At 37.9% G+C, this 25722-nt stretch overlaps 2 protein-coding genes and 1 long non-coding RNA gene across 15 annotated transcripts in view; 2 read left to right on the top strand and 1 right to left on the bottom strand.

The window, feature by feature from the left end:
- The first annotated feature begins 51 nt into the window (after positions 1-51).
- Positions 52-12232, top strand: hppy (MAP4K3-like protein hppy). 11 transcript variants are annotated; one of them, XM_046634349.2, is made up of 21 exons: positions 52-317; positions 391-448; positions 660-815; positions 918-1150; positions 1239-1502; positions 1590-1785; positions 1863-1966; positions 2059-2126; positions 2929-3012; positions 3715-3753; positions 4788-4841; positions 5212-5282; positions 6087-6233; positions 6490-6668; positions 6759-6963; positions 7071-7254; positions 7324-7601; positions 7680-7763; positions 7857-7949; positions 8077-8203; positions 8380-12232. In XM_046634349.2, exons 1-21 carry the CDS (start codon positions 207-209, stop codon positions 8477-8479), a joined length of 2835 nt encoding a protein of 944 aa, XP_046490305.1. In that variant the 5' UTR covers positions 52-206; the 3' UTR covers positions 8480-12232. The 11 variants fall into 11 exon arrangements, with proteins under 11 accessions (XP_046490305.1, XP_046490307.1, XP_046490306.1 ...); XM_046634351.2 differs by lacking the exon at positions 4788-4841; XM_046634350.2 differs by lacking the exon at positions 3715-3753.
- A 2237-nt stretch (positions 12233-14469) lies between these two features.
- RyR (Ryanodine receptor) overlaps positions 14470-25722 on the top strand; it is a 35224-nt gene continuing 23971 nt past the window's right edge. For both annotated transcript variants that reach the window (XM_046636301.2, XM_069137991.1), the window contains exons 1-14: positions 14470-14579; positions 14981-15483; positions 21171-21374; positions 22027-22041; positions 22974-23051; positions 23144-23219; positions 23291-23403; positions 23507-23706; positions 23795-23977; positions 24094-24265; positions 24361-24530; positions 24622-24746; positions 24835-25205; positions 25295-25626. In XM_046636301.2, the coding sequence (XP_046492257.1) occupies positions 15430-15483; positions 21171-21374; positions 22027-22041; positions 22974-23051; positions 23144-23219; positions 23291-23403; positions 23507-23706; positions 23795-23977; positions 24094-24265; positions 24361-24530; positions 24622-24746; positions 24835-25205; positions 25295-25626 (2093 nt within the window). In that variant the 5' untranslated portion in view covers positions 14470-14579; positions 14981-15429. The remainder of the gene's footprint in view (positions 14580-14980; positions 15484-21170; positions 21375-22026; positions 22042-22973; positions 23052-23143; positions 23220-23290; positions 23404-23506; positions 23707-23794; positions 23978-24093; positions 24266-24360; positions 24531-24621; positions 24747-24834; positions 25206-25294; positions 25627-25722) is intronic.
- On the bottom strand, positions 14542-20281 carry LOC124223914 (uncharacterized). Of its 2 annotated transcripts, none has more exons than XR_006884387.2 (4): positions 19886-20281; positions 17605-17721; positions 15149-15539; positions 14542-15079 (listed from the first exon to the last, which is right to left on the bottom strand). It is a non-coding gene; the product is annotated as an uncharacterized lncRNA (long non-coding RNA). The 2 variants fall into 2 exon arrangements; XR_006884386.2 differs by lacking the exon at positions 19886-20281 and adding an exon at positions 18362-18479.

The following is a 25722-nucleotide window of genomic DNA, read 5'->3' on the forward strand; positions in this document are numbered from 1 at the left end:
GGTATTGGGCTCCTCGAGAGATCTCGACGCTCGAATCTCTCGCAATACGTTCGCGGCAAAGTTCAGAGCTGTTGTGAACAATGGCGACGTTTCGACAGAAGTGACATCCTCGTTATCAAATGTGTTTTTACTTTGTAATATTAGCGATTTTTTTAGATGTTAGGTACGACTTGTCGAATCTAGTGTTAATTTACTAATAAAACGGTATGGCAGGTAACGTGAACGCGTTGTCCAGTGATATAAGTCGACGAAATCCGCAGGATGAATACGAACTGATACAGAGGATAGGCAGTGGTACCTACGGCGACGTTTATAAGGTTATTACCGGTTACATTTAGCTAAATTCGTCGATCCTTTCCCTCCCAAACTTCATACGACTTTATCTTTCAGGCAAAAAGACTTTCCATGAACGATCTCGCTGCTATCAAGGTTATCAAACTCGAGCCAGGTAGGTCAATCTGCCATTCAAGACAGACTCTTAATAGACTCTCAACTCCTCGTCACCTCCTCGTCACCCCATCTCTGCTATTCTCACCTATTGTATCATCCCTGGCTATTGTCAGATGAGACACTCGACGTTCACGACCATTATTCACCATTTCACTCAAACGTCACCGTCGTCACATTTGCTTACAACTTGTATTATGTTTATTCTCTAGGGGATGATTTTGCAATTATTCAACAAGAAATCTTAATGATGAAAGACTGCAAGCATCCCAATATCATCGCGTACTACGGAAGCTATCTTAGAAGGGATAAACTATGGATTTGCATGGAGTACTGCGGGGGTGGTTCTCTCCAAGACATATACCACAGTAAGTAATATTGGTGTTTTACGTTCCCACGTGAATGAACTTGATGTCTTACAATGGAAAATACCTGATATTTGATAAATATTTTTTGTCACGTATTTCTAGTTACTGGACCACTCTCGGAGATTCAGATAGCTTACATGTGCAGAGAGACGCTACTTGGGCTATCCTATCTCCACGAGAAAGGAAAGATGCACAGAGATATCAAAGGTGCGAATATACTGCTCACGGAGAACGGGGATGTAAAACTTGCAGATTTTGGCGTATCTGCTCAAATCACAGCTACGATAAACAAGAGAAAAAGTTTCATAGGAACACCTTACTGGATGGCGCCTGAGGTACCTTTTACATATATTACACTTGAACAGCTTCAATCAATTATCCACATACTTGTGTTTGTTTAAAATATATTATCGCCTCAACCAGGTTGCAGCTGTTGAGAGGAAGGGTGGTTATAATCAGCTCTGTGATATTTGGGCTTGTGGAATAACAGCTATCGAGCTGGCAGAGCTACAACCTCCTATGTTTGATCTGCACCCTATGAGAGCGCTTTTTCTCATGTCAAAATCTGGCTTCAAGCCCCCAACGTTGAAAGATAGGGATAAGTGGAGTCCGACGTTTCACAATTTCGTCAAAGTTGCTCTGACTAAAAATCCTAAGAAAAGACCGACGGCGGATAAATTATTGCAGGTAATATCAAAAAAATGTTGCGCTTTTTGGTATAAGAGTGTACTCAAATTTCATGTTGAATTTTCTATGTATATTACAAATTTACAGCACGCCTTTTTCCAAGGTGATATGAGTAAAAGACTGGCTTTGGAATTGCTCCAAAAAGTATCGAATCCAAGTCACATGTTCACAGAACTTGAACCCGACGATGACGGTGCGGTACCAAACGTCCCCCAGCGTATAGCGTCACGGCACACTGCCAGATCCCGACCAAAAAGTCCCATTCCACAGTTAGATAGCGATGGTAAAATTGATACTACCATTTGAAAACTGTACGTTGATCGACAGAAATTTTTGCTCATAAAATACGATTTTTTGCAGATCGAATTAATTTAGGTGAGGATACGTTACAGAGAGAATCAGTAGCCCCTTCTGTAGATAGTAATCCCGCCTGGGATATCATAGACATCATGAACAACGTCAAGGTAACAGAATGTTTTTGCACTGTCTATAATTGACAAAAATGCGGTAGTAAACTAAATTTCCATATCTATGCGTGTTCTTTTGTTCTCTACAGACTGTACATAATTGTGACGTGCATCCGGATTGTGGAATAGGAACTGCGTTCGAAGATGTCCCAGAAAAGTGAGTTATTTTTCCTTATTATGTAACCTATCATGCGGTGTCTAGGTACTTGTTATTCTACATTCAAACTACAGATTCGACAAAAGTTCGAAATCGGGTTTGATGTTACTCGTTCATTTCCACTAACTTGTGTTAATCTTTCAATTACTCACCATCTGAAATGTACATGATAATTGCAGTGATTTTTAGCAAATGCTGAGAGTGCTGAGATTTTAGCCGACAATTATTCATTTGCTGAGAATTTCTCAATTTTCTATGATACACAGATGTGTCTGAGCCATAAAATATTCTGGTGAACATATCCATTTCCTGCACAAATATACTCTCATCATTGACAGATCATTCAAATCATTGCATACAAGTACTTCATCTTTATCAAATGGTAATTTTCACTAACACTGCATAGATTATAGGTATATATATATATATATATATATATATATATATACAATATATATCCCACCTGCTCTAGTGAACGTTGAACGAGAGTAGATGCTCTGTGTATAAATAAAAACAATACTTTTGTTTGGTTCAATAATTGCAAATCGATAATTCGACCAACCATATTCGTAATTTTTAATACATCCACTTACTGTTTTTTCTATTGAATGTTCCAAAGATTGAAACTAGCACGCTTGCTTATGCTTTTTGTATCTTGATCGTAGTTTAAATTATTCAACATGTCAATAGAATATTTGAACCTAGAAAACTACGATACACTACATCATCTTGCTGAGTATGAATGTGGCAAAAGAGTTTCCAAAATTATTCGTCAGGGCTAAGCTTTTCTTTTCTGTAACAGTAAGCATGGAGCTAGAGTCACAACCGATAGTAGACTGTCACGTCGAAGCAAAACAGGCACCGAGATTTTTCATATGAGCCTCAGGTAATTGGCAAGAAAGAGTTTCGCTTGGTGTGAAGGTGCCTATAAATTTGTCAAAAAAAAAAAAAAAAAAAACACAAAACCTCTTTCAGGTGATAACGAAATATTTGATAACACAAACAAAAAAAAAAACCACAAGTATAGAGCTTCTGAATAAAAATGCTTTCTCTAAATCGGAGTTGGTTCTTATAACGATAATACCGAATACCTGAAAAATTTTAAAGTATGCGAAACACAACAATCAGTAAACATTGAAAAATCCAGCATGTGCACGGGCATGATCGATTAGTGGTTAGCATTTTTTTAAGAATCTTTATCAGAGTTCTCGTGCTAACATAATTTAAAAAATTCTAATCTCTGATATATTTTACATGTCAACTACACTTCTTATTGTGTAGTGTTGAGACATCTAAACTTTGTCTGATACTATATGTTATAACATACCCGTAGTATTGGTTTGATTTTATAGGATCATTCCATGTCATTTAACTTGAATGGATAACACCACTGGTAAATCTGCTACATACCGTATAAACCTGTCGAACTTACAGGGTAGGGATCGGCTCACTGTACTTAATCATGCAGCCACTCGTATTTCTGCGTAACCTAATTGATTAACTAATTTCATTACTAAAATTTTGTCGTTTCCAACGTAACGTTAATTTCTTTTTATCAGTTTGTAATTGTAATAATTTCTCCCAACAGGAGTCTATTGCAGTACATTGATGAGGAGTTGTTGCTAAGGTATTGGCAGGTAACCTTTTCCCTTGCATCTTGCACCTTGCACTCATGCTTCCTGTTTTTAATTTTTTTTTTAAATTTTCATCTTATCATATACACATTTTAACGCCTTGCGCGATCATTTGCTGTTTTTGTCATGTGTTACTGAAATCGTTCAAGTTGATAGACTGAGAAAAGTGCTGCATTTAGTAACTTATTGTTAGTGTTTCTTTTTAAGGTTGAAAATCCAATACGAATCACAGCATCAAAGTAATACTATCAATTTAATAACTGAAACAAAAGCGCTTGCATCATTAAACAGTACCTACTTGACATCCATCGTTTGTAGAAAATCTCCTTTCGAAAGCTTCATTCGTCTGAAATACCTTGTAAGAGACTTACTTCGGTCATTAGAGTAATTATTCGGTACAAGTCTTGTTTTACTTTCATAACAGCTTCCAATTTATTACAGCATGAGTCGTTGAACTTATTGCGAGAAAATAATGTAAATGCAATATGAGCTTGTTTCAAGGTACAGTATTTATTCGATGTACGTATCAGGATTGTTGCACGACAATTAGTTTATTTATCTTTTTTTTTTTTACCTCCAAGCTTTCGCGCTACCTATGCTGGTGGTGGACGTAAAATAAAACCGCTTAGAACCTGATTGAATTAGTGATTTTTCCCAATCCCCTACCGATACTCAAATAGTAATAAATTTCATGTCTTTAAAATTTCATATACTTTATATCGGTTGTCCAGATTAAAGATTATTTACTGCCATTAGATCTTACACCAACTCTTGACAATTTTCAACAAAACGCGATGTGTGCTAGCCAATGTAGTTTTAAATCACACATACGAACATGAATTAGACGAAATACATAGGCAGCAGGAAATGAGACTTGAGTGCTTGACGATGAACGATGGTATACAGGAAAAGATTATAGTGGGCAAGAATACGAAAAGAAAAAGAAAATGAAAAAAAAAAAAAAAAAAAAATGAAACAACAGATAGTTTTTCTCTCGCGTGTGTGACCTCGTATTTCCTGTGTGCAGGGGGAATGCAATGTCGATGGTTGCTGGGCATTGCGATCAGCTATATTCCCTGCAGTAAGTAACTAAAATGCTATCATACAACAGTAGTTGACATCAAACGTTGCTATTCTTAGAATCGACATCGCTGTACATACATACCTTAGCGAAATCACTGAAGAAAAACTTGCACGTCCTAACGAATTCCTAAACACATTTTCTAACACTCTCATAAGAATACTACAAGTACTACTACGACCTTATTTAATAGCTCTTTCATATCTTCAAGGCAGTCATTATTTCACGGTGTACGTTATTCATACTTCATTCGGTTTTGTCTTTTCTTTCCACTAACTTGCTGATAATCTACAAGCTGTGTATTTAAATGCGATTAACGGTTGTGACTCGATCAGTTAACATTTCATGAGTGTTGAATTTGTTTTTTCAGAGCCACTCTGCCTCTTGGAGAATCGTCGGGTGACTGTGAGGTACATCGGGACTACTATAACAACGTGACTGGTGAGAATTAAAACACATCTTTCCACATTCTAACAAGTAGCCAAGTTACTGAATAATACAGTGAATCAGTTTAAAATATTTCAATAACTGTTAGATCTTTTGGGAGGAGGAATTATTCGAACTAAAGCAAGAAAAAATTAATCTTTTTTTTTTCTTATCTCGTAATTTGGTGTTTGTTGAATTATTGTATGTATATTTGTATTTGTTTGAAATCGTGTTGTGTCGTTGTTGTTTGGATTCTATTAGAACTAGAAGTGGGAGTATTATTAGTCACTTTTGATAATCGACAGAGGGTAAGCTTTTTCATAAATTTTTTTCACTGTTTAGATTGGCCAAGTGCAAGTTAGCCTTTACACAACGTATTTACACTTTTCTTACCTTCTTACAAGTTACCAGTTATTTGAAACTTGTATGAATTTTTATACTATGAAAAAGCTAAAACTAAAGGAATCAGTGTTAGAAAAGTTCAGAATGCTGTACGAGCAACCGTGCTGGAGGACGAGTAAGTTCTGGTACAGTATTGCTCTGACTCTTCGAGCTTAGCCAAGAGATTCAAGAATAGAAAAGTCAGAGCATCCTAATGATTTAAAACCACATAAAAAAAAGAGCATTTATCAACGAAAAGCTAATCTGACTTAACGCCGAACAAATTTTTTATAATTTAGCCAGAAAACTATCACAAGTTTCCTCATGCCTAAGGATTCCGGTGGTTAGATTGCGTTTCATATTATTGCCAGTCAAAAGGCCTCTCTCCTGTATCGTTTAACGTTAGGTAGTAGTGTACAGAGTAGGTTGGGTGCGTAGGGTCGCAAGCGAGTCCTAGACGTCACAGCTCTGTGGATGAGTTGTACAGCTTGGTGAGTGGCTCCCTTTCCTTGGCAGCTGTTAGCGGACAACGTCAGCGATCGCTCTCGGACAGTGCACCGAGAGATGACCTGCCAAGGTCCAATGGTAGGAGCACGCTTGATCAATTTCAGTCACGTCATAGCTTTGTGGATATATGAAAGAACGCCATTGCCATTTTGTTACCACAGCCTTATATCGCTTAACCGATGTTACCCTAACTTATTTTACATCAAAGTTGAACCAAAAATGTCTGCCTTACTTCACACTGTATGTATCGTTAAAGAAAAAGGATGATGTTCCAAAGTTAGTATCGAATGTCAATTGGATCTCGGATCGCTCGATTGTTCAATTCCAATTCTAGGGGATGGTAACGAAGCACCTGGAAATGGGGAGGGCGAGGGAGTGGGACCCGATCTCTTGACGGACACACCTCCCATACCTCCTCGGCGAAGGGATAGGAAGAGGCATACACCGCCACGGCCTGTGAGCAACGGGCTTCCTCCGACACCAAAAGTGCACATGGGAGCGTGTTTTTCGAAGGTATGTTACGCGGCCCATTTTTCTAACCTTTTTGCTTTGCACACAATATTTTTCGAGTGTTCTATGAGAATGATGAACTTTTTTGAACAGGTATTCAATGGCTGCCCATTGAGGATACATTGTACAGCAAGTTGGATTCACCCGGACACGAGAGATCAGCACTTACTCATAGCTGCCGAAGAAGGTATCTACAACTTGAATCTGAACGAATTACACGAAACTGCTATCGATCAGCTGTATCCAAGACGAACTATTTGGATGTATGTCATTAAGGACGTCCTCATGTCCTTATCTGGTTGGTATACTCGACTCGGACTGTCTCGTTCCACTTACAGTTGTAGCAAGTTTTTGATGGAAAGTGAGTTTCTGAAAAATTGAGCCTTCAATGCTTTGAACTTTCAGGCAAAACTCCTCAGCTGTACAGGCACGACCTTTTGGCAATGCAAAGCAAACAAACGCACAGGTTTTCGTTGCATATGAACAGAATACCCGAGAGATTAGTGCCAAGGAAATTCGCTCTGACCACCAAAGTTCCGGACACAAAGGGGTGTTCGAAATGTTGCGTAGGTCGCAATCCTTATAACGGGTAAATGTCAAATAAAATGATTTTTCTTTGAATATCAATATTCTTTTACACAACCGTATTTCGATCTAGGTATAAATACCTCTGTGGAGCTATGCCTGCGGGAATATTTTTAATGCAGTGGTATGATCCGCTTAACAAATTTATGCTACTGAAACACTTTGATTGCACATTACCGTCACCTCTGAATGTATTCGAGATGGTTATTACTCCGGAGATGGAATATCCGATGGTATGTGTGTCGGTGAAGCAGGCGTATCAACAGAATAAATTAAAACTAGATTTGGTCAACATGAATTCCGGAGCAAGCTGGTTCCATAGCGACGAATTGGAAGACATGGATGGCTCAGGTAAGCCCTGCTTCGAGTTCGCGTATTATTTCACCAGCTAAATATCTTTACCGGTTGATTATATCTTTCATTTCGCAGCCACCGTTATTCCAAGGAGAGAGAACCTCCAAGTAATAAATGTAACGCAGCTCGAAAAAGACGCGATCTTAGTATGCTATGACAGTAAGTTTCTCTTTATCGCAGAGAAGAAAACCAAACATTGACCATAATCGCTGACGATGTTGAGATTATCAAACATTTTATCAATTATTTCAGATTTAATTAAGGTAGTGACGCTCGTAGGGAATCCAAGAGTAAGCAAAAAGCAGATCTCGGAGCTCCAATTTCATTTTCAAATCGAATCTATCAGTAAGTATGAAGAATTACAAATGAAATGATGGATCAGAAATATCGATTTCGAAACATCGAATCAGTTGGAAATGAAAAATAAAAATTTCAAGCCGTTTCAATACACTCTTGGTTTTTGAATTTCCAGTTTGTTTACCGGACAGCGTATTAGCATTCCATAAACACGGCATGCAAGGAAGGAGTTTTAAAAATGGCGATATAACTCAAGAAATCGTTGATCCAAGTAGAACGTACAGGTTACTTGGATCTGACAAGTAAGTAGGAAGCAATGTTAATCCATACATTATTTCATTATCTTGCAGTGTCGATGTTTCATCAGAAAGACTCTTCGCTTTATGAACTTGTACGTTTTTCTTCACGTTGTCTTTGTTGTTTTCATTCTGAGAGACGAGGAGCAATAACTAACTCGTGATATGTCTACTTTGAACAGGGTTGTGATGCTGGAGAGCCATTTGGTTCACACAGGAACCTTGACGGAGTCCGAAGGGGCAGATTTGTATATACTCGCGGGACACGAAGCCAGCTATTAGTCTAGCACCTAGCCAATTTATTTGAATTACAAGTAGCACGCCCATGGCGTATAAAAAATAAGTCGTTTCTGTCAGCCAAAACTCATTCAAATAATTTGATCCTAATGCACCGTGAACCATAGCGACTGTTGCTGAGATATAAAAATCTTTGAAATCTCATTCACACAAATGTCTTTGATAATCTTTTTCTTCGAGAGTTGCAATTCAGTGAAGTAATGCGTTTGAATTTCCCCTGTTAACTTGAATTCAATCTCGAGAAGGCACAAATTAGCAGGTATTGTTTTGTGCTTTTCTAACGTAGTCAACGTAACAAATTACCTATAATCGTTTGCATAAAATGTATTAGTCTAAGGTATGTATACAGTGTACATAATATTGTTTATAGTATGTATATCGCAAAACCAATCATGTATACAATCGACAAAAAAAGTTTTACTGCATCTGAAGCTTGCAATTGAATCTTTACGGCAAGATCGAGCATCCCTTTGGTTTATTGAAAATAAACACACGTTGGTTGTAAAATCTCTTCACAGTCCCTATGGTATACTGTTTGATGGCTAGAATAGTAGCATAGTTATTATTATTATTCATAATCGTCATCGTAGTCATCATCATCATCATCATCATCATCATCATCATCATCATCATCATCATCATCATCATCATCATCATCATCATAATCATCATTGTTATTATTATTTAACCAAGTGAAACACTCCTTAAAATAAACGTGAATGTTTTGTTTACTCGTCGACAACGACGTGCATACATTTTTCTTGAGTGTTCTGCGATGAATATATCATTATTACATACAGTAACAAATGGAGATTATCGCATGTTCATGGAGAAAAAAAAAAAAGAAAGAAAGAATAAGCTAATAACCTGTAGATCAAAGTAATGTGATGTGATCGGCTTCAAGAGCGGGATAATAACTATTAAATCCTTATTGAAGTTGTGTATTTTCTTGTTGCTAAGTGCGTAAATATCTAATAAGACAATCAAAGAGTACCGGATGAAAAAATTGGACGACAAAGAAAATGCATACACTATATATACATATACATATATATATATATATGTATGTATGTATACGAATATATATATATATATTATATATGTATGCATACGCATACATAGCCACACACATGTCCACACATCCACACCCAGATCGATTAGTAAGTTCAATAAGAAGAGACAAATCTTTGTCGTTGAATGTTCTTTCGTCTAGTCTTGTACTCTTAGGTTGTTGCTAACCAAAGTTTTTATTATAAAATGTAATACGAAATTTTTTGCCGACGTAATTCAATCCCTTTAAAAGAATGGAGCTAAACTAGTTCATAGAACTTTTACAGAAGTTTTCGGATTGACAATTTTGCGATGTAAATACAATGCAAGAAAAATGAAGAAAGTATTATACTATATTAAAAATATTTCATTCATTTATTACGTACGTAAGGATTGACTGCTTACACTTTCATGCTAAATTATAAATAAAATATTAACGCATAACGGCCGTGCATGCGAAAATGATGTAGGATACAATAATCTTGAACACGACACGCCTTTCATTGGCACTTCCATCTTAACAATTGATTAGAAATTTGAAGAAAAAGGAAAAAAAAAAAAGAAACAATTCCTACATCGTTTGAGCCATAAAGTTTCGTGTAATATATAGATTAAAAATTACAATGCACGTTTGCTTTCGAAGTGTCCAGCATGCCAATGTAAGTTGCTAAAATGTATTTATAATTACCAAGTTTGGTAGTGCGGATAGTTTTTCTTGAGGTAAGACGCTGTCTCTTGATTAGTAATTGAATATAAATATTTTACAATCTAGCCAACTCGTTGTCGGTTAAGAATGCAAAATAAATATATCGCGTTATTATCCCTTTTATTGCATTCAATTTGCATTTAGAATAAAATCGATTATTCATACATCTTTGTCTCTGATTAATATCTCACGGTAACGGGTGATAAACTTGTAATGTTTGGAAAGAATATAACGCGATTGTTTGTTTTGAGCGAAAGACGTTACAAATAAGAATCATGACAACGAGAAAGAAATAGCAGCTGTAATAATTATGTAATATAGTAACTCAAGTAACTTACCTCGTGTCGTAAACACCAAATTGAGAAAAAAAAATACTCAATCAAACTTTGCATTAATCAAAGTATTAGTGTAAAATTGTGTCTGTCATGCATGTTTAAAGTTGGGCAAATATTGTATCGTTTTTGCTGCTAAACTTTTTTTGATTTAAGAAAAAAAAAAATTAACGAAAATGTCGACAAAAAAAACTATGTCTTCCCATGGCAGTAAAAATTTGAAGTCAGGAAAGGAGAAGAAAAACCAAGACGTAGAATTCGGGTTTGAAATTCATTTATTTATATCGTTATTATGGTTGTAATTAATTATTACTATTAATATTATTATTATTATCATCATCATCACTATTATTATTCTGTTATAACAACTCTCGGCTATTCGAGGTACGTATTTTGTCAAAGAGAAATTTCAACGTAGTACGATATTAAAATCTTAAGTCAACCAATACTGTAATTACTTGTTTGGATGCGAAAAAGGAAATAGTACTACAATATATTTAAAATTTGGAATAACAAAGAATAGTCGGAAGAGATAAGCGTTGAAATTTTTGAAGTGACTGGTAACCATCCAAAATTCGTAGTAGATCCTACACACGTCGTATTAGTTAAACATTTGGTTCATTAACATTGTGAAAATTTTCAGACTCGTCGTAATAGTGATATTACTTGTGGAAGAGAAGAAGAGGAAGGAGAGAAAAATCAGATCCAACGCTGTTCTATTTATCTATTCCATTCCACGTTGCTCTGTTACATATTTTTCAAGTATAGTGTTCGTAGTAGTCATAAAGTTGCAATTCCTCATTTATCACAACGACAATAAACATTCGAATTAACACAATATATATATAACTCGCATGTCGAGTGTTTGACTTAAAAGTTGAATTTAAGGGCAAACTTGTTGAGGTCAGACTCGATGCGAGTGGAAGGAAAACGGTAGGAGAGAGAGAGACCAGCTGTTGTTGAAAAGGTGATATTTTATTAAAAGAAGAAAAGAAGAGAAGCAAAGTTATTAGTCGAGGAGGAGAAATAAGAAAAGGGAGAGACGATATTTTATCAACTTTTAAGTGATGCTCTTAGCGTGCGCCTCCAACATATCCATATTTTGCTCATTAATACCATAAATGTAATTAAAATATTCTCTTATACGGACACGTTTATTCACAAAATACTAACATTATCAACGATACTGTTAACAGTTGCGATACACGTAGCAATTTATAAATTAGATCTTTGTAGATTATTTATAGGTCATAGATAGGACAATTAGTGCAGCGATTGAAACGTACCTGTCCGAATCGACCAGATAGCTGGTTTTGCTTCTGCACAATAATTTTCCACTGATTTAACACGTTTTCTTTTTCATCAATTTTCATCTTCAGCTTATAACAATTCGAACTTTCAGTATATTTTGTTGACGTGTAAATACTATTTAAACAAAAAGAAAGGATTTGAAAAGATCAAGGTTCACTTGTACGAATTACTGTCCATTTTGTCATAACAACGCTGTCTGAATTATCACAAATTATGAAGATCCAAAAAGTAGGTAATATTTTGAGAGGCAAAACCTTTAGCATATAGAAAAAGAATTCTATATATATTTAATAAACACGTCGTCTTAATAATTACAGAAAAAAAAAACATTGAAAATTATACAGTCGTTGAACACAAAGAGTAATACACACATAAAAAGAAATATAAAGTTACAACGGTGAATGAGAGAAATTGATTTTTCTTTCCCTGTAACAAATATTTCAAACGCTATGAAGGAAACTCAGAGTGATATAATAGCCAGTCGTTCGTCAAGGCTTTAGATGTAGATACAGATACTATAGAAAGATGAAAAAAGTACAGATAAAATACATATGTATGAAATTATAGATTATACAGAGAAATGGGAGAAGGGAGTAATGTGGTGGTAGATAGCTGGGTAGTAAAGAACATCCGACAAAAGATCCGTGATCAATAACGTTCAATAACGGAGAGGGTAAATCTACACAGTTGGAGAAATTACAACGCAAGACCTCCGGCGACACTCACTCGAATCATTTTTAGAAATAATAATATTAGAAGATGACTAGTTGGAAACCGGGTTGAGTTGGGTATCTTTAGATGAATGATCGAATAAATAAATGAATGAGTTCGCCATGCATAACGCCCCGAATAAGTTATAAATTATAAATATATAAATAGGTGAATGTAATAGCAATTAACTTATTCTTAACGTTCGTGAAATTCTGAATTATTATGAGAACAGTACAGTTAAAATTTCTTGACTTGTACTTCTGTAAATTTTAGAAATAAACATTTAAGCGAAAATAAAAATCAATAAAAACGCAATTGTACATATCACGTGTATAACATATCGTAATTTTTGCACGTATCATGTCGTTTTAAGTTGTTACAATCAAAGTAATTTTTATTAACTGTTTGTTTCACTTTTTTTTTTTTTTTTTATTGAACTTTGCAATATTTTCATGATTGATAGGGCATATATTATATATTACTGTATATAAACGAGTAAATATCGTACAACCGCACGCACCATATAATTACATCCGTCAAATATTTGACCGGAAGTATCAATCAATCATCCCTCAGTGATTGAGTAAAATTATAAACAGATATATACAGGTGTTGAAGTGTACAAAGCAATCTTGGCTTCGGGATCGGAATGACAACTATTATTAAACTAGAGTGTTTATTACGGTGTAGAAACAACAGGGAAAAGAAAACATCTCTGGTAATATTTCTCGAATTGCGGGTTGCCTTGATAAACGGCAAGCCGTACGGTAGATACGTTTATTATATTTATATGTACACCTATAAGCATCCAACGCGCTAATCGGTCCCTAGTCGAAAATAGTTACCAGCTATTCCGGGGGGGGGGGTTCACCCGCGCTTTAAACTAAAACGTCACGCACTTGAAACGTTACATACATACACACAATAGCGTAACGTTGGGTAACGGCCGCACGTGCGTAATCGTCTATATCCATCATTGCATTATATATCGTTCACAATGTGTTACTCAAATACCTAAAAATATGTATACGCATGCTTACGAACGTCGTTATACCTTAAAAACTGTTGATCCGCCTGTAACGAAACACATCCTAAAACCTAGCTAGACGTTGTAGCTGTTCACTGAAAAAAAATTGATCAAAATCGGTTCAGTAGTTGCGGAGTTATAACCGAACATACGGACAGACGGACGGAAAGACGTTGAGCTTCAAAACGAGAAGTGCGCGTCGTTCGAAATTCAAATCCTGGGGAGCGAGCTTTTCTCCTCTCGCGCCTTTCGACTGTTTGCGTCGCGTACGTAACGACGAACAACGGAATCGGAGCTCTAGAGATACGTCGTTGGCCGTTGGCTCGCCGAGCCAACAAGGGAATAGTCGTGGTTTTGGAAATATTTATCAGTCTTACGAGAAGCGTCGAAGGCGCGTATCACGACGAAGCAGACAGAGTCGGAATCAAGCTCGCAGTCTTTTTTGCTTTCTGCGGGCGACCGCGAGCGTCGAGACCATCTCGGCTGTACCAAAAATAGCCGAGAGCCGAACGGCTGTTCGGATCTGTCCTCTTCCGAGTACCGGAGTACCAGAGCTCTTCTAGCTTCGATAGAAATTTCGGCTCGCTGCTATTTTAGCTCGGTGCAATAACAGTTTTCGGTACAATACTCACCTTCGATAATCACATGCATTATTGATACGAACGAATATTACATATTATATTGTATATATATACTCCTGTGTATACATATACATATACATATATATATATTATTATATATATATATATATATATATATTATTTTACGAATACCCGCGACGCGATAAACTCGACGATATTCTTCTTCAAATTTTCACATTGCAACAATTGTGTGATTACTTTTTTTTTATTGTTTTCGCTCTTACAAAAACGCGAGTGAATTGTATGTACTCCAAGGTGTAAATTATATTATTCTACCCCGTGAAAAAAGTTTTGTGCTGTTTATCAGGTGATTCTATAATTATTCAATATATCGCGTTATTTATTTCTTTCCTGCGTTGCCGCCGCCGCCGCCGCTTTACTGCTGCTGCTGGTGCTCTTGCAGCAGAGAGGAGTAATAATATACAAAGGTGTTACGAAACAGCTGCGGCGATAAACGCATTAAACTCGCATTATCATATTTTTTAAACAATTTTCCGCTCTTCAGCTACAAGTGCATTACTTTCGTCATTGAATCAGAATATCACGTGACTTCGACCCGTGATCACTGCAGTTTTGCATCAAAGTTTCCCTCAATTTCACTTATCATTTAATCCCAATTAAATTCCTGCAGTCGATGTACGTGCGACGAAATTACATCCGTTGACACACGTTTTGAAATTATTATTTATTTATTTCATTTTTTTACAGTTTGTTTTATCCAAACTAAGAATTTTTCGGAACAATTCTACATCCCAACAATCGTGCGAATCCTCGGAGACGAAAATCTCGTTCCCTGTCCTCTCGAGCCTGTAAACGAAGGAGCACTTTAATTTTCAAGCACCCCCGTCAGTGTTTACGAAAGGGGAATTGTCGCACCTGCGCTGATCTCCGGGCAATCTGCCGCTACCTGTAACCCGAGGACCCTCGTCGAGACGAGACAGAGCGAGTGCGTCAGTCGTCGTCGCGACGGAGTTTGGTGCCGGCGTTCAGCGTCCGCAAGCCGCGCATCGACCACGCGACGAACATGCTCGAACGTCGTCTCGCCGTTCACTGATATACCCCCGCCGAGTTCATTATACGCCGCAGGGAAGATTGTCGAATAAACCGAAAATTATCACGATTCGAGGAAGAACTCTGCCGCTGCTGCTGCTTGGAGGATGGCGGACAGCGAGGGTGGCTCCGAGCAGGATGACGTCTCCTTCCTCCGGACGGTGAGTAATAAGTTATTCTTCTCTGTCTCGGTACACGCTCTCAGATTTTCCACACCCTGTGACATTTTACCCATTTCTCTCTTACGATCCATCGCTACCCTGTACATCCAGCTCTAATCGGATACGATTGTCCAGCTCCGCTTCATTCACCCTTTCGATTCGTACGATTAATGCGACGATGCTTTTACGCTACCCACCTCCCCGCGTGTTTCTCAATGTTTACGATATTCTCCCTACTCTGAGGGGCGTGTGTATACCTATACATACATACATATATATACACACGCATGTGATGTAGCGGTCATTTTCTGTACGCAAACTTAATTTAAAGTAGTTGCGGTTCACCGATCGGGCCATAGATCGTTTATTGCTAGTATACTTATGTACGATTGGAATAGTGGATTTTACAGTCGTCACACTTGTGGGTAGCGACAGTTTGAGGGGTGGATGATCTGGTGCTTTGGCCCATATCCAAGCCTAAGGCTGTAGTAAAATATCTTAAAATATTTTAGTTACGGCAGGATTTTTTGCGTTACGGAAATTTTCGTTATTCAATAATATAAATATTTTAACGACGTGTATTATTTCACAGGATAATATGAAATTTAATTACTCCAGATGTACTATTGCGTGTCCGTTGCGCTAATCTTTTAATTACGTTAGCAGAATTTTAGTGCCTTTAAAATATATACATATCTTTGTACGAAGATAATTAATGCGAGTTTGTCCAGACATGTAACAAATACTGGCAAAAAAAAAAAAAAATAAGAAACTACATAGATTTGTCAACCGAAGGTGAGAAAAACGAAATCATCTACAACCGAATGACTTTCTTTTAACTGCCATGCAGTTGCGACGATTACGTTCCGTCCTCGCTAAATCGACGTATCTCTTTTTCTCACATTCGTTCATCGAGCACCACCGTTTTCCCGCGATACGCGCCACTTTAGTCACTGGCATCTTCGACTTTCTGTACAACATCTTTAAGTAAAACAGAATGAAGGGGTTCGTCGATTTCGCAACTTTTTTAAGGGTGCGCTTATTCCTTCTGCCCTTTTCGCACGAGGACTTGACGAAGGTGGGTGCAGTTAACCTTCGGTTATCCGCAACGTCGCCACATTGACGAAAGGTTCGGCTATCATGTGACGGGTAATCCGATCGCTTTATTTTTCCACCCTGTTTACGGTGACGATGACTACGCCCGTATTTTCTACATGGAAAAAATAATCTCCTTTGAGTATAATCCGGAAAATCGGAGACGCGTGTATTACAATACACGTATAGTAGCTCTGTGAATCGCGCTCACCCGTCACCGGAAAAATGCCTTTTTTTGTATCGGAATTTTCTGGACCGTTTGTCGTCCATGTCTTTTCAGTGGTAGTAGGTACGTCATGTCACGTTTCGACAGCGCCACGCTCTACTACCCAACTACTCTCCACTTGACAATTTAGCTCGTCCAGGTTATTGAACACGAATTAAAAATAAACTTTGTTCGGCGTTTGACGTTTAATGTAGCTTATTTTGTTTAGCTATGCGAATGTTTTCTTCTGATATTCATCTTTTCTCGTCTTACCGTGTGCTTGAAGTCATTTCAACCAGTCAACTCATACTAGGCAGCATTAATTGCTTTAGTTTTCAAGAGAAAACAATGGCACGTGGGTTAGAATATGTCTGAGAAAAAGAATAATTAAATAAAATAGGTTGGAAACGTTGGAAATTGCTATACGTCCGGCGGGATAACAATCCGTTTTACACACAATACTGCACAGGTCAGCTTTAAAAGGCGAGAGTGCCGGCTGAAAGTAAATTGGTTCGCTTTATCTTTAAATTCGCAGGCACTCGTAATTAGGAGAGTAATCGTTATCAAATAAGAGGACAGCTACGTATACGGTCTCTCTACAGACAACGGTAATAAATCTACGATGTAACGATACGGATCGCATCAGATGTCTCGGCACCGCAGATTATGGTTAATAGTGTAGGTAGTCGGCATGCCTGCCTTCTGGTTTCGCTAATTTTTTATGCATATCATTTGTAACGCGGGCCATTTAGAGCGAAATAACTGTTGCCGCAATCTCTGCCGCATGAAAAGGATATGTATATATATGTATATGTACACACCCCCGTAGTCGTATGCCACCGATGCTCGGGGGGGTGATGTGTTTTAATTTTTGCAAAGCTTCGGGTCTCTGATCCGCGAGTAGCCGTTGGATTTCGATGTAGGTGGTGATCATGTACCTGAAAAGAGTGAAAATTGTACACTTTTGCGTGCACGGGCGTAGCATGTGAACCGAATCAAAAGCCACAGCGGATTGATAGGGAAAGAAGATAAATATACCTGAACACTTTTAATCATATATATATATATATATATATATATATGTGTGTGTGTATATGTATAGTGAACGCTAGTCTGACCTTTGACTTTTCGTACCAGAATTGTCGGTGAATTATGTCGCTACGATAATCGAATAAATTCAAGTCCTAGGGATTCCAAGGATTTCAAGCTAGCGCCACATTATATTCTTGCTCTTGTCGCGAACCAAACCGCGTGACAGGCACCCGCGGCTATCGTGTGTATAATGTACAATAGGTACCATGGCCAGGCTTGTTCTCGTAATTAGACTGTCTAAAGTTATACCGCTTTTTTACTTTAAACACTAGTATCGACTTACGTGCCAATTAGAATCTCCAATGTTAATCGGTAATCATAAAATTCGTCCGAATCGATTGCGAAGTGCCGAAACTTTGTACAGAATAAAAAATGCCAAGTGTTTAAAAAAATGTAGTAATAAATTTAATGCGGTCTCGCGTTATTACGAACACGTTGATGATTCACGCGCGGCTAAAGATGACCCGATCATCGGTGATGAATTACCTTATAACGAACCGGGAAATTTTTTTCCCGATTTCGTTTCTACCGGATGTACAATCACGTTGATTCGGAGGCAAGTTGCTGCCGATTTGAAGGCCATGGTAGGTAATTTATTGATTAAAAAATCTGCAAGATTGACGGTAAATTAAGTTAAAAACTTGAAAGTGCGACGAAGACGCAAAATTAATATTTGTACATCGTAGAAAAATATTGTACGTGACACGTGACTATCTGTTAAATTTTTCCATGTTATTGTTTTTTTTAAATCCACTTAAACAGTCCGCGAATGCACGATAAAAACATATAAATTTACAACGAGTATGATAAAATAGTGCCACTTGTTTCCACCTGCATTTTCTACACACGTGAATTTAACGAAGATCGATGATCTGAATTGTGGAAAACACGGAGCGCTGTTAAAGGGATAGAAATTCACTCGTAGCCTTGACCCGCGTATAAGCTTAAGGTCTTAGTTTCGATCCGAGGGTTGGTTTCCCCACCAGAGCGAACGTCGTTTCAGTTTCCCAGACCGTTAGGTTAGCATTCGTTGCGGTAAAGCATGAAACATATTTGCAGATGCAGATATATGTACGGCACACTTGCAAGCCTAACGATAAGCCCTTGCGGGTCGAGGTCTCGAGCTGGTAGAGGGGGCATGTCGTTGCCATCTGTCAAGGAAATGAATCGCGTGTACACGGAGAGTGGACCTCGTGTTATGCAACTCTTCGGTGATTAAATCTTAATTCGCGCAGTTCAGTCTGCGAACACGTTTATATAGCAGGGTTATTACGGTTTTACATGAATTAACATTAAACGATTTATATATAAATTCGTATTATCCGCGCAAACTGCGCTTCCGGTTATACGAACAGATATCTTACCGGTGAGCAAAGATCTATTGTATCGATAAATACAAATGATTCCGTGAGATGTAATATCTTTTAGTCATTTTCTGTATCCTCGTGCATGGTAATAATGGAAAAACGACGAATGTCGTACAGACGGTAATAATTAAAGACCGACCGAAGTCTCCGTTTCGGTTTCGGTCTCGGCCGAAAGCAGCGTTCGTGTCGATTATGCCGAGTACTGTCGGTTATGTTCGAAATTAATTTTGTAGTTACATCGCATTCCAAAAATGAAGTGATTTTCTAATAAATTGAAGTCTTTTATTAAATATAATCGAATAATGTGTTACAAAGCTAGGAAAAACACTACATTTCGGGGTATAATGAAATTTTGACCACATATTAACCTATCGACGTATAAATTTCGGTTTCGGTTACGGTTTTGGTCGAAACTAGAAGAGGAGCCGAGTATTTGGTTACGGTTTCGGTTTTCACTGAAAATCGTGTTTCGGTAGGACACTAGTAATAATCAGGGCCCGGATAAACACGTATTAAAAATTACAAAATATATGCATAAAATGTAGTCTTAAAAAACTAAAATATGGAAAATAGAAACCGCATCACTTCGTGCAGAAAATCAGATAAGGAATAAAAATGATTTACATAAAAAATGAGTACTTACATATTAACCCCTGACAGGAAAACATCCAAACCGTATACCTTTCGTGGCAACGAGTGTAAAAAATACCCAGGGGAAATTAATTTCAAATATCTCAGCCTCTGGTTAAGCTAGTGAAATATAAATTAAAGTTCAGTCCAATATTTTTTATTTTTTTTTTGGGAGGGGGATGGGGGAGGAATTTTACCCTCATTGCCTGTCAGGGGTTAATCCGAGGCTCGGTAACAAGGCAGTTCCGGGGCAGCAAGTGGCAGCCGTAGTCACTGATCATTCGTTCGGTGCGGCGACGTTAGTAGTAAACGGCGCTCTGGTCCGCCTGTGCCAGTGGTAGTGATCAGCGATGCGTCCGGCGTCAGTTGTTGCGAGTAAGTGACAGCCATGCGCGGCCGAGGCTAGTGGTGAAAGCCATGAGCGCGGACAGTCTAGCCTGACACGGGAATCAGCTACTGCTGTCTGGCAGCGAAGATGTCGGGCGTGACACAGACCTTTGCCACTGAATCTAAGTGTCGCCGTCATTGAGAGAATCTCTCCATGCGCGAGAGGCAAAATGTCGTTCAATCTTCGAATATTGTATTCCAAAAATTTCCCACTCGAAGTATTAAGAGAAATGACGTTTTTTGTAAACTAATAATATTGATGAACTCATGGATTTTAAGACCGATTTAATACATACTGTAGGTTTTTCCCACCTTGTTGGACAATTGTCTTCTTCCTCTTCTGTGATCTTCAATCTGAATCGACACCATGATCTCTGTTTCTGTTACTTCTTCATGTATTATTTTCAAGATTCTAATTAATTTCATCACGCTATTCATCTGCGTTTCCATGAGTTCTCGCAAATTCTCAATTTTCTCTCTCCTCTTAACCGATTAACCTTCTAACATTCACCTTCGATTTCATCGTACGCCAAAAAACTCAGCACAATGTCGATCCTTATCGCAAGGCAATGTACCGAAATGTAATCAAATCAAATGGTACGAATTTGTTCTGCTTATAATTTCTTGATCAATTGAAGCGATACGATCTATCAATACACAGAGATACGTTTGTAGATTCAAATCATACTCTGCGGTAGCTGAGAAATATTGAAAACTCAACTATAAACATATAGCATACCTAGAATCAAAATAAACCTGCTCAGATTTCCAAAGCTGATCTATTTTTCCCTTTTTTTTCTCACCGTGGTCTGATGTAGGTATTACATGTGATTGAATTCGACGAGCGGTGACAGTTCTCAGATACGTATACCGATTTCACTTCCATTCAAAATTGTTATTTAAATTTTCAGGAGGACATGGTGTGCCTGTCCTGCACAGCCACCGGTGAAAGGGTCTGCTTGGCGGCGGAAGGTTTTGGAAACAGACATTGTTTCCTCGAAAACATAGCCGACAAGAATATTCCACCAGACTTATCGCAATGCGTCTTTGTAATAGAACAGGCGCTGTCCGTACGAGCGTTGCAGGAATTGGTCACCGCAGCAGGTTCCGAAACGGTATGATATTTTTTCTCCTTTATCCACTATTAATAAAAAATTGTGTTACATGCTATGAGACAACATGAAAAAAGAGTTCATTTCACAAATTTTATTAAATGAAAATTTAAAAAAAAGATCCGCACTTGCGATTGAAAACTTAAGTCAGTGTGTTTGAAATAGGAGTGGGCCATAAATAAAAATAAATCTATGCCGTTCAGACAGTGAAAAGTGAACAAATTAAAACAGAGTGTTTTGCTCCTCTATGTTACTAAACAGGTTGATGTATTCAGAATAAAAGTGTGGCATTCGATTTTTATGACATTTCTTCATTACTTCGTGTAGCAGCTTTTGTACGTATAACTTCTGAAACCTCTTCTTTCTTGGATTCATTTTCTGCCCTACCACGTTACACCTACGATCATTTCTGAATACATCACGTCGTCTCTTTCTTCTTTATTTTTTATCTCGTCCAGTCAATCGCATGCACCTCGAGTATATCCTCGCGAAAGTTAACGCAGGCTATCATCCTGCCATATCCTATCACACGGTCGTGTCCGTCCATTCAAATTTTCAGATAGAAACTTGAGCGGCTGTTTCTTATAGCACGATACAAAGTAGTAAAAGCAAGTCCAATGAATCTAAGTCGATGTGTATTTTTTTTCATTTGCAGCAGCAAGAGTCTTTAGTAAGTATTTTGTTCTAAATTTATCATCTCAGAACTTGCACTATTACATTTCGTTCGTTAGAGACTACCGATGTTTATTATTTTGCTGCACAATGTTATTTTTTGCTTTTTCAAACTCAACAAACATCTTCACACACAAGTTGCCTTTGTGGTCGATGCTCCGTAGCGACTTCATTGCTGATAATAATATCATTAATAAATAACATTGAACATAATAATATGAAGTATATAATTGCAGTTCAAGTAATCCCATTATAGTTACTTTGTTATTATACACACTTTCACTTTTTCTCCATCAATGCTGTATCGTGATTATGGTAACCATCCAACATAAACGTAGTACTCTGGATGATTGTGACGTAACGTTATTTTGTAACGAAACTAACCTTAATTTAATATATGTAACACTTGAATGCGTATTATGGCCTTCTCTTATCAGTAGACTAATGGATTGAAGTATTGTTGTATTTGAAAAAGACATGTATATCATCACATTAGTGGATAAATTCAACAATGCTTGATACTCGTTTGAAAAAAAAATTGATGTAGTTATATTTTGTGTTGTTTCGTAATTATTTAAAATAAATAATAAATCATCATTAATAGCAAACACTTAATTACATTTTAGAGAATATGGGGCTTTAAATGTAATTTTCTACCTTGCCTCTATCAATATACTAAATATATTTGTCCCGAATATTTTTTTACAAATGTGACCGTTGAAAATGCTTTCTCTGATTCTTCACGTAATTATTCCAGAAAGAAAAAATGGCTGATCATTGCTAGATTTGTCAGCATCAGGTCATGATTTGAATTTCGCCAATGTAAAAATACACGCTAGTTGTAAAAGTTTGAAGTACTGCTAATCGGGGTTTATCATCTAATATACTAATTTTTACGGAGCAAACTTAGACTGATATATAAATTTTTAGGGGAAGGGTACAGGATCTGGTCACAGAACTTTGCTCTACGGCAATGCAATTCTGCTCAGGCATCAAAACAGTGACATGGTAAGCAGCAAGTCCGATCAATTATAATCCCGGTAAGAAAAGTATCACGATATAATCCCTTTAGCTACTAATTGAAATGAGAATATTTTCAGTATCTGGCGTGCTTGTCCACCAGTTCGTCTCACGACAAACTTGCATTTGATGTCGGTTTGCAAGAACATTCTCAAGGTACTGATAAAACTTGATATAATCTTCGACAGCTGTGATCACGCTCATTTCTATCCCGAAACTCATTTCAGGAGAGGCTTGTTGGTGGACGGTTCATCCGGCTTCCAAGCAAAGATCAGAGGGTGAGAAGGTCCGAGTGGGTGACGATCTCATTTTAGTATCAGTCGCTACCGAGCGATACTTGGTAGGTTTCCATTTTCTATACTCCCTGAAATCAGTCATTGAACGTTGTCACGTGTCCGCACTACTCACGTCCTGATATCGTTCGTTTTACTCCTGAAAATCAGCACACGACGAAGGAGAACGACTTGTCTGTGGTTAATGCCTCATTTCACGTTACACACTGGTCAGTGCAACCATACGGCACTGGCATAAGCCGAATGAAATATGTCGGCTATGTCTTCGGCGGCGATGTATTGAGATTCTTCCACGGAGGTGACGAATGTCTTACTATACCATCCACATGGAGCACCGCACCTGGCCAAAAGTGAGTCATGCAATGTTTCCAAGAAATGGACAATTTCAGTAGACTTCCTTGAGTCGTGTCGAACTCATCATTGTTGAAATTCTTCCAGCATGGTTATCTACGAAGGAGGAAGCGTAATGAGCCAAGCGCGATCTTTGTGGAGATTGGAGTTGGCCAGAACGAAATGGGCTGGTGGTTTTATTAATTGGTCACATCCCATGCGTATCAGGCATCTTACCACAGGCCGTTATTTGGGTGTTAATGAGAATAACGAATTATATTTGGTGGGCCGGTGAGTGATCGTTATAATGTATTATAACTGTAATTGAATTTGTTTAAACATAAGTTGTCTAAAGCTGTGTTAGTGTTTCGAGAATAAGCAAGAATTTTTCAATTGTTGAAACGAAGGAACGAGGCTACAATAGAGACCTCGACATTCTGGCTCCAATCAGAGAAAACAGATACGAAAACTATTCTCGAGGATAAGGATTTGGAAATAATCGGAACACCGATCATCAAATACGGTGACTCCACAGTGATTATGCAGCACGCAACCAAGGGTCTCTGGGTCTCGTATAAGGTAAGAAGAAAAGCTAGTAAATTTATTCGCGTCAAAATTATTTGTGCCAGTGGAATAGTGTATAATATCCTTTCGTATACTTATCGTGCTCGTAGTCCTACGAAACCAAGAAAAAAGGCGTGGGTAAAGTCGAAGAAAAGCAGGCGGTACTGCACGAGGAAGGAAAAATGGACGACGGACTTGACTTCTCTCGGTCTCAAGAAGAGGAGTCAAGGACAGCTCGGGTTATCAGGAAATGCAGCAGTCTGTTCACGCAGTTTATTACGTGAGTCGTAGTTTTAAAGGATTCAATTTTTCCGAAGGATTTAATTTTTCGACGTGTTTAATTACCAAAGATATAATTTGTTGCGTTTTAGTGGCTTAGAAACTCTTCAAATGGATAGAAGAGCCTCAATGTTCTTTCAGAATGTGAATTTGAACGAAATGGTCATGTGCTTGGAAGATCTGATCAACTACTTTGCTCAGCCGGAAGAAGATATGGGTACGACTTGAATAGCAACTATATTTGAGTTTCTAAAGCCATCTAATTATAATCGACAACACTACAAACATCATTTTCTTCATCGCAGAACACGAAGAAAAACAAAATAGACTACGGGCCTTGAGAAATCGTCAAGATTTATTCCAGGAGGAAGGAATTTTGAATCTAATCCTCGAGGCTATAGACAAAATCAATGTAATAACTTCGCAAGGTTTTCTGGTCGCACTTTCCGGTGACGAGAGTGGCCAGTCTTGGGATCAAATTTCTGGTTACCTCTATCAACTGCTTGCTGCTATCATTAAGGGAAATCACACGAACTGCGCCCAGTTTGCGAACAGCAATCGTCTTAACTGGCTGTTCAGTCGTCTGGGATCGCAGGCGTCTGGCGAAGGAACAGGAATGCTGGATGTGCTTCATTGTGTCCTTATAGATTCCCCCGAGGCTTTAAACATGATGAGAGTATGTCATTTTGTCCAATAAAATGATCGATGAAGTAAATCGACAATTACTCTGGAAAAAATTTGAAAACTATTTTCATATTTCTACAGGATGAGCATATCAAAGTGATAATATCTTTGCTGGAAAAGCACGGCAGGGATCCTAAGGTTCTTGACGTATTGTGTTCTCTGTGCGTTGGTAACGGAGTTGCGGTACGATCGTCACAGAATAATATATGTGATTTTCTGCTACCGGGGAAAAACTTGCTGCTACAAACTCAGCTAGTCGATCACGTGGCCAGTATAAGACCAAACATATTCGTTGGCAGAGTCGAAGGTTCGGCTCTCTATCAAAAGTGGTACTTTGAAGTTACCGTTGATCATATTGAACAAACAACGCATATGATGCCTCATCTCAGAATCGGTTGGGCCAATACAGCTGGGTACGTAGCATAAGTTCTAATTGTTGTCCTTCGAGGTAATTAACGTGAAAAGTAGAAAAACGTGGGAGCGAATAGCAAACGCTTTTGAATCAGGTC

This window comes from Neodiprion pinetum, chromosome 7 (genome assembly GCF_021155775.2).
Source record: "Neodiprion pinetum isolate iyNeoPine1 chromosome 7, iyNeoPine1.2, whole genome shotgun sequence".
NCBI lineage: Eukaryota > Metazoa > Arthropoda > Insecta > Hymenoptera > Diprionidae > Neodiprion > Neodiprion pinetum.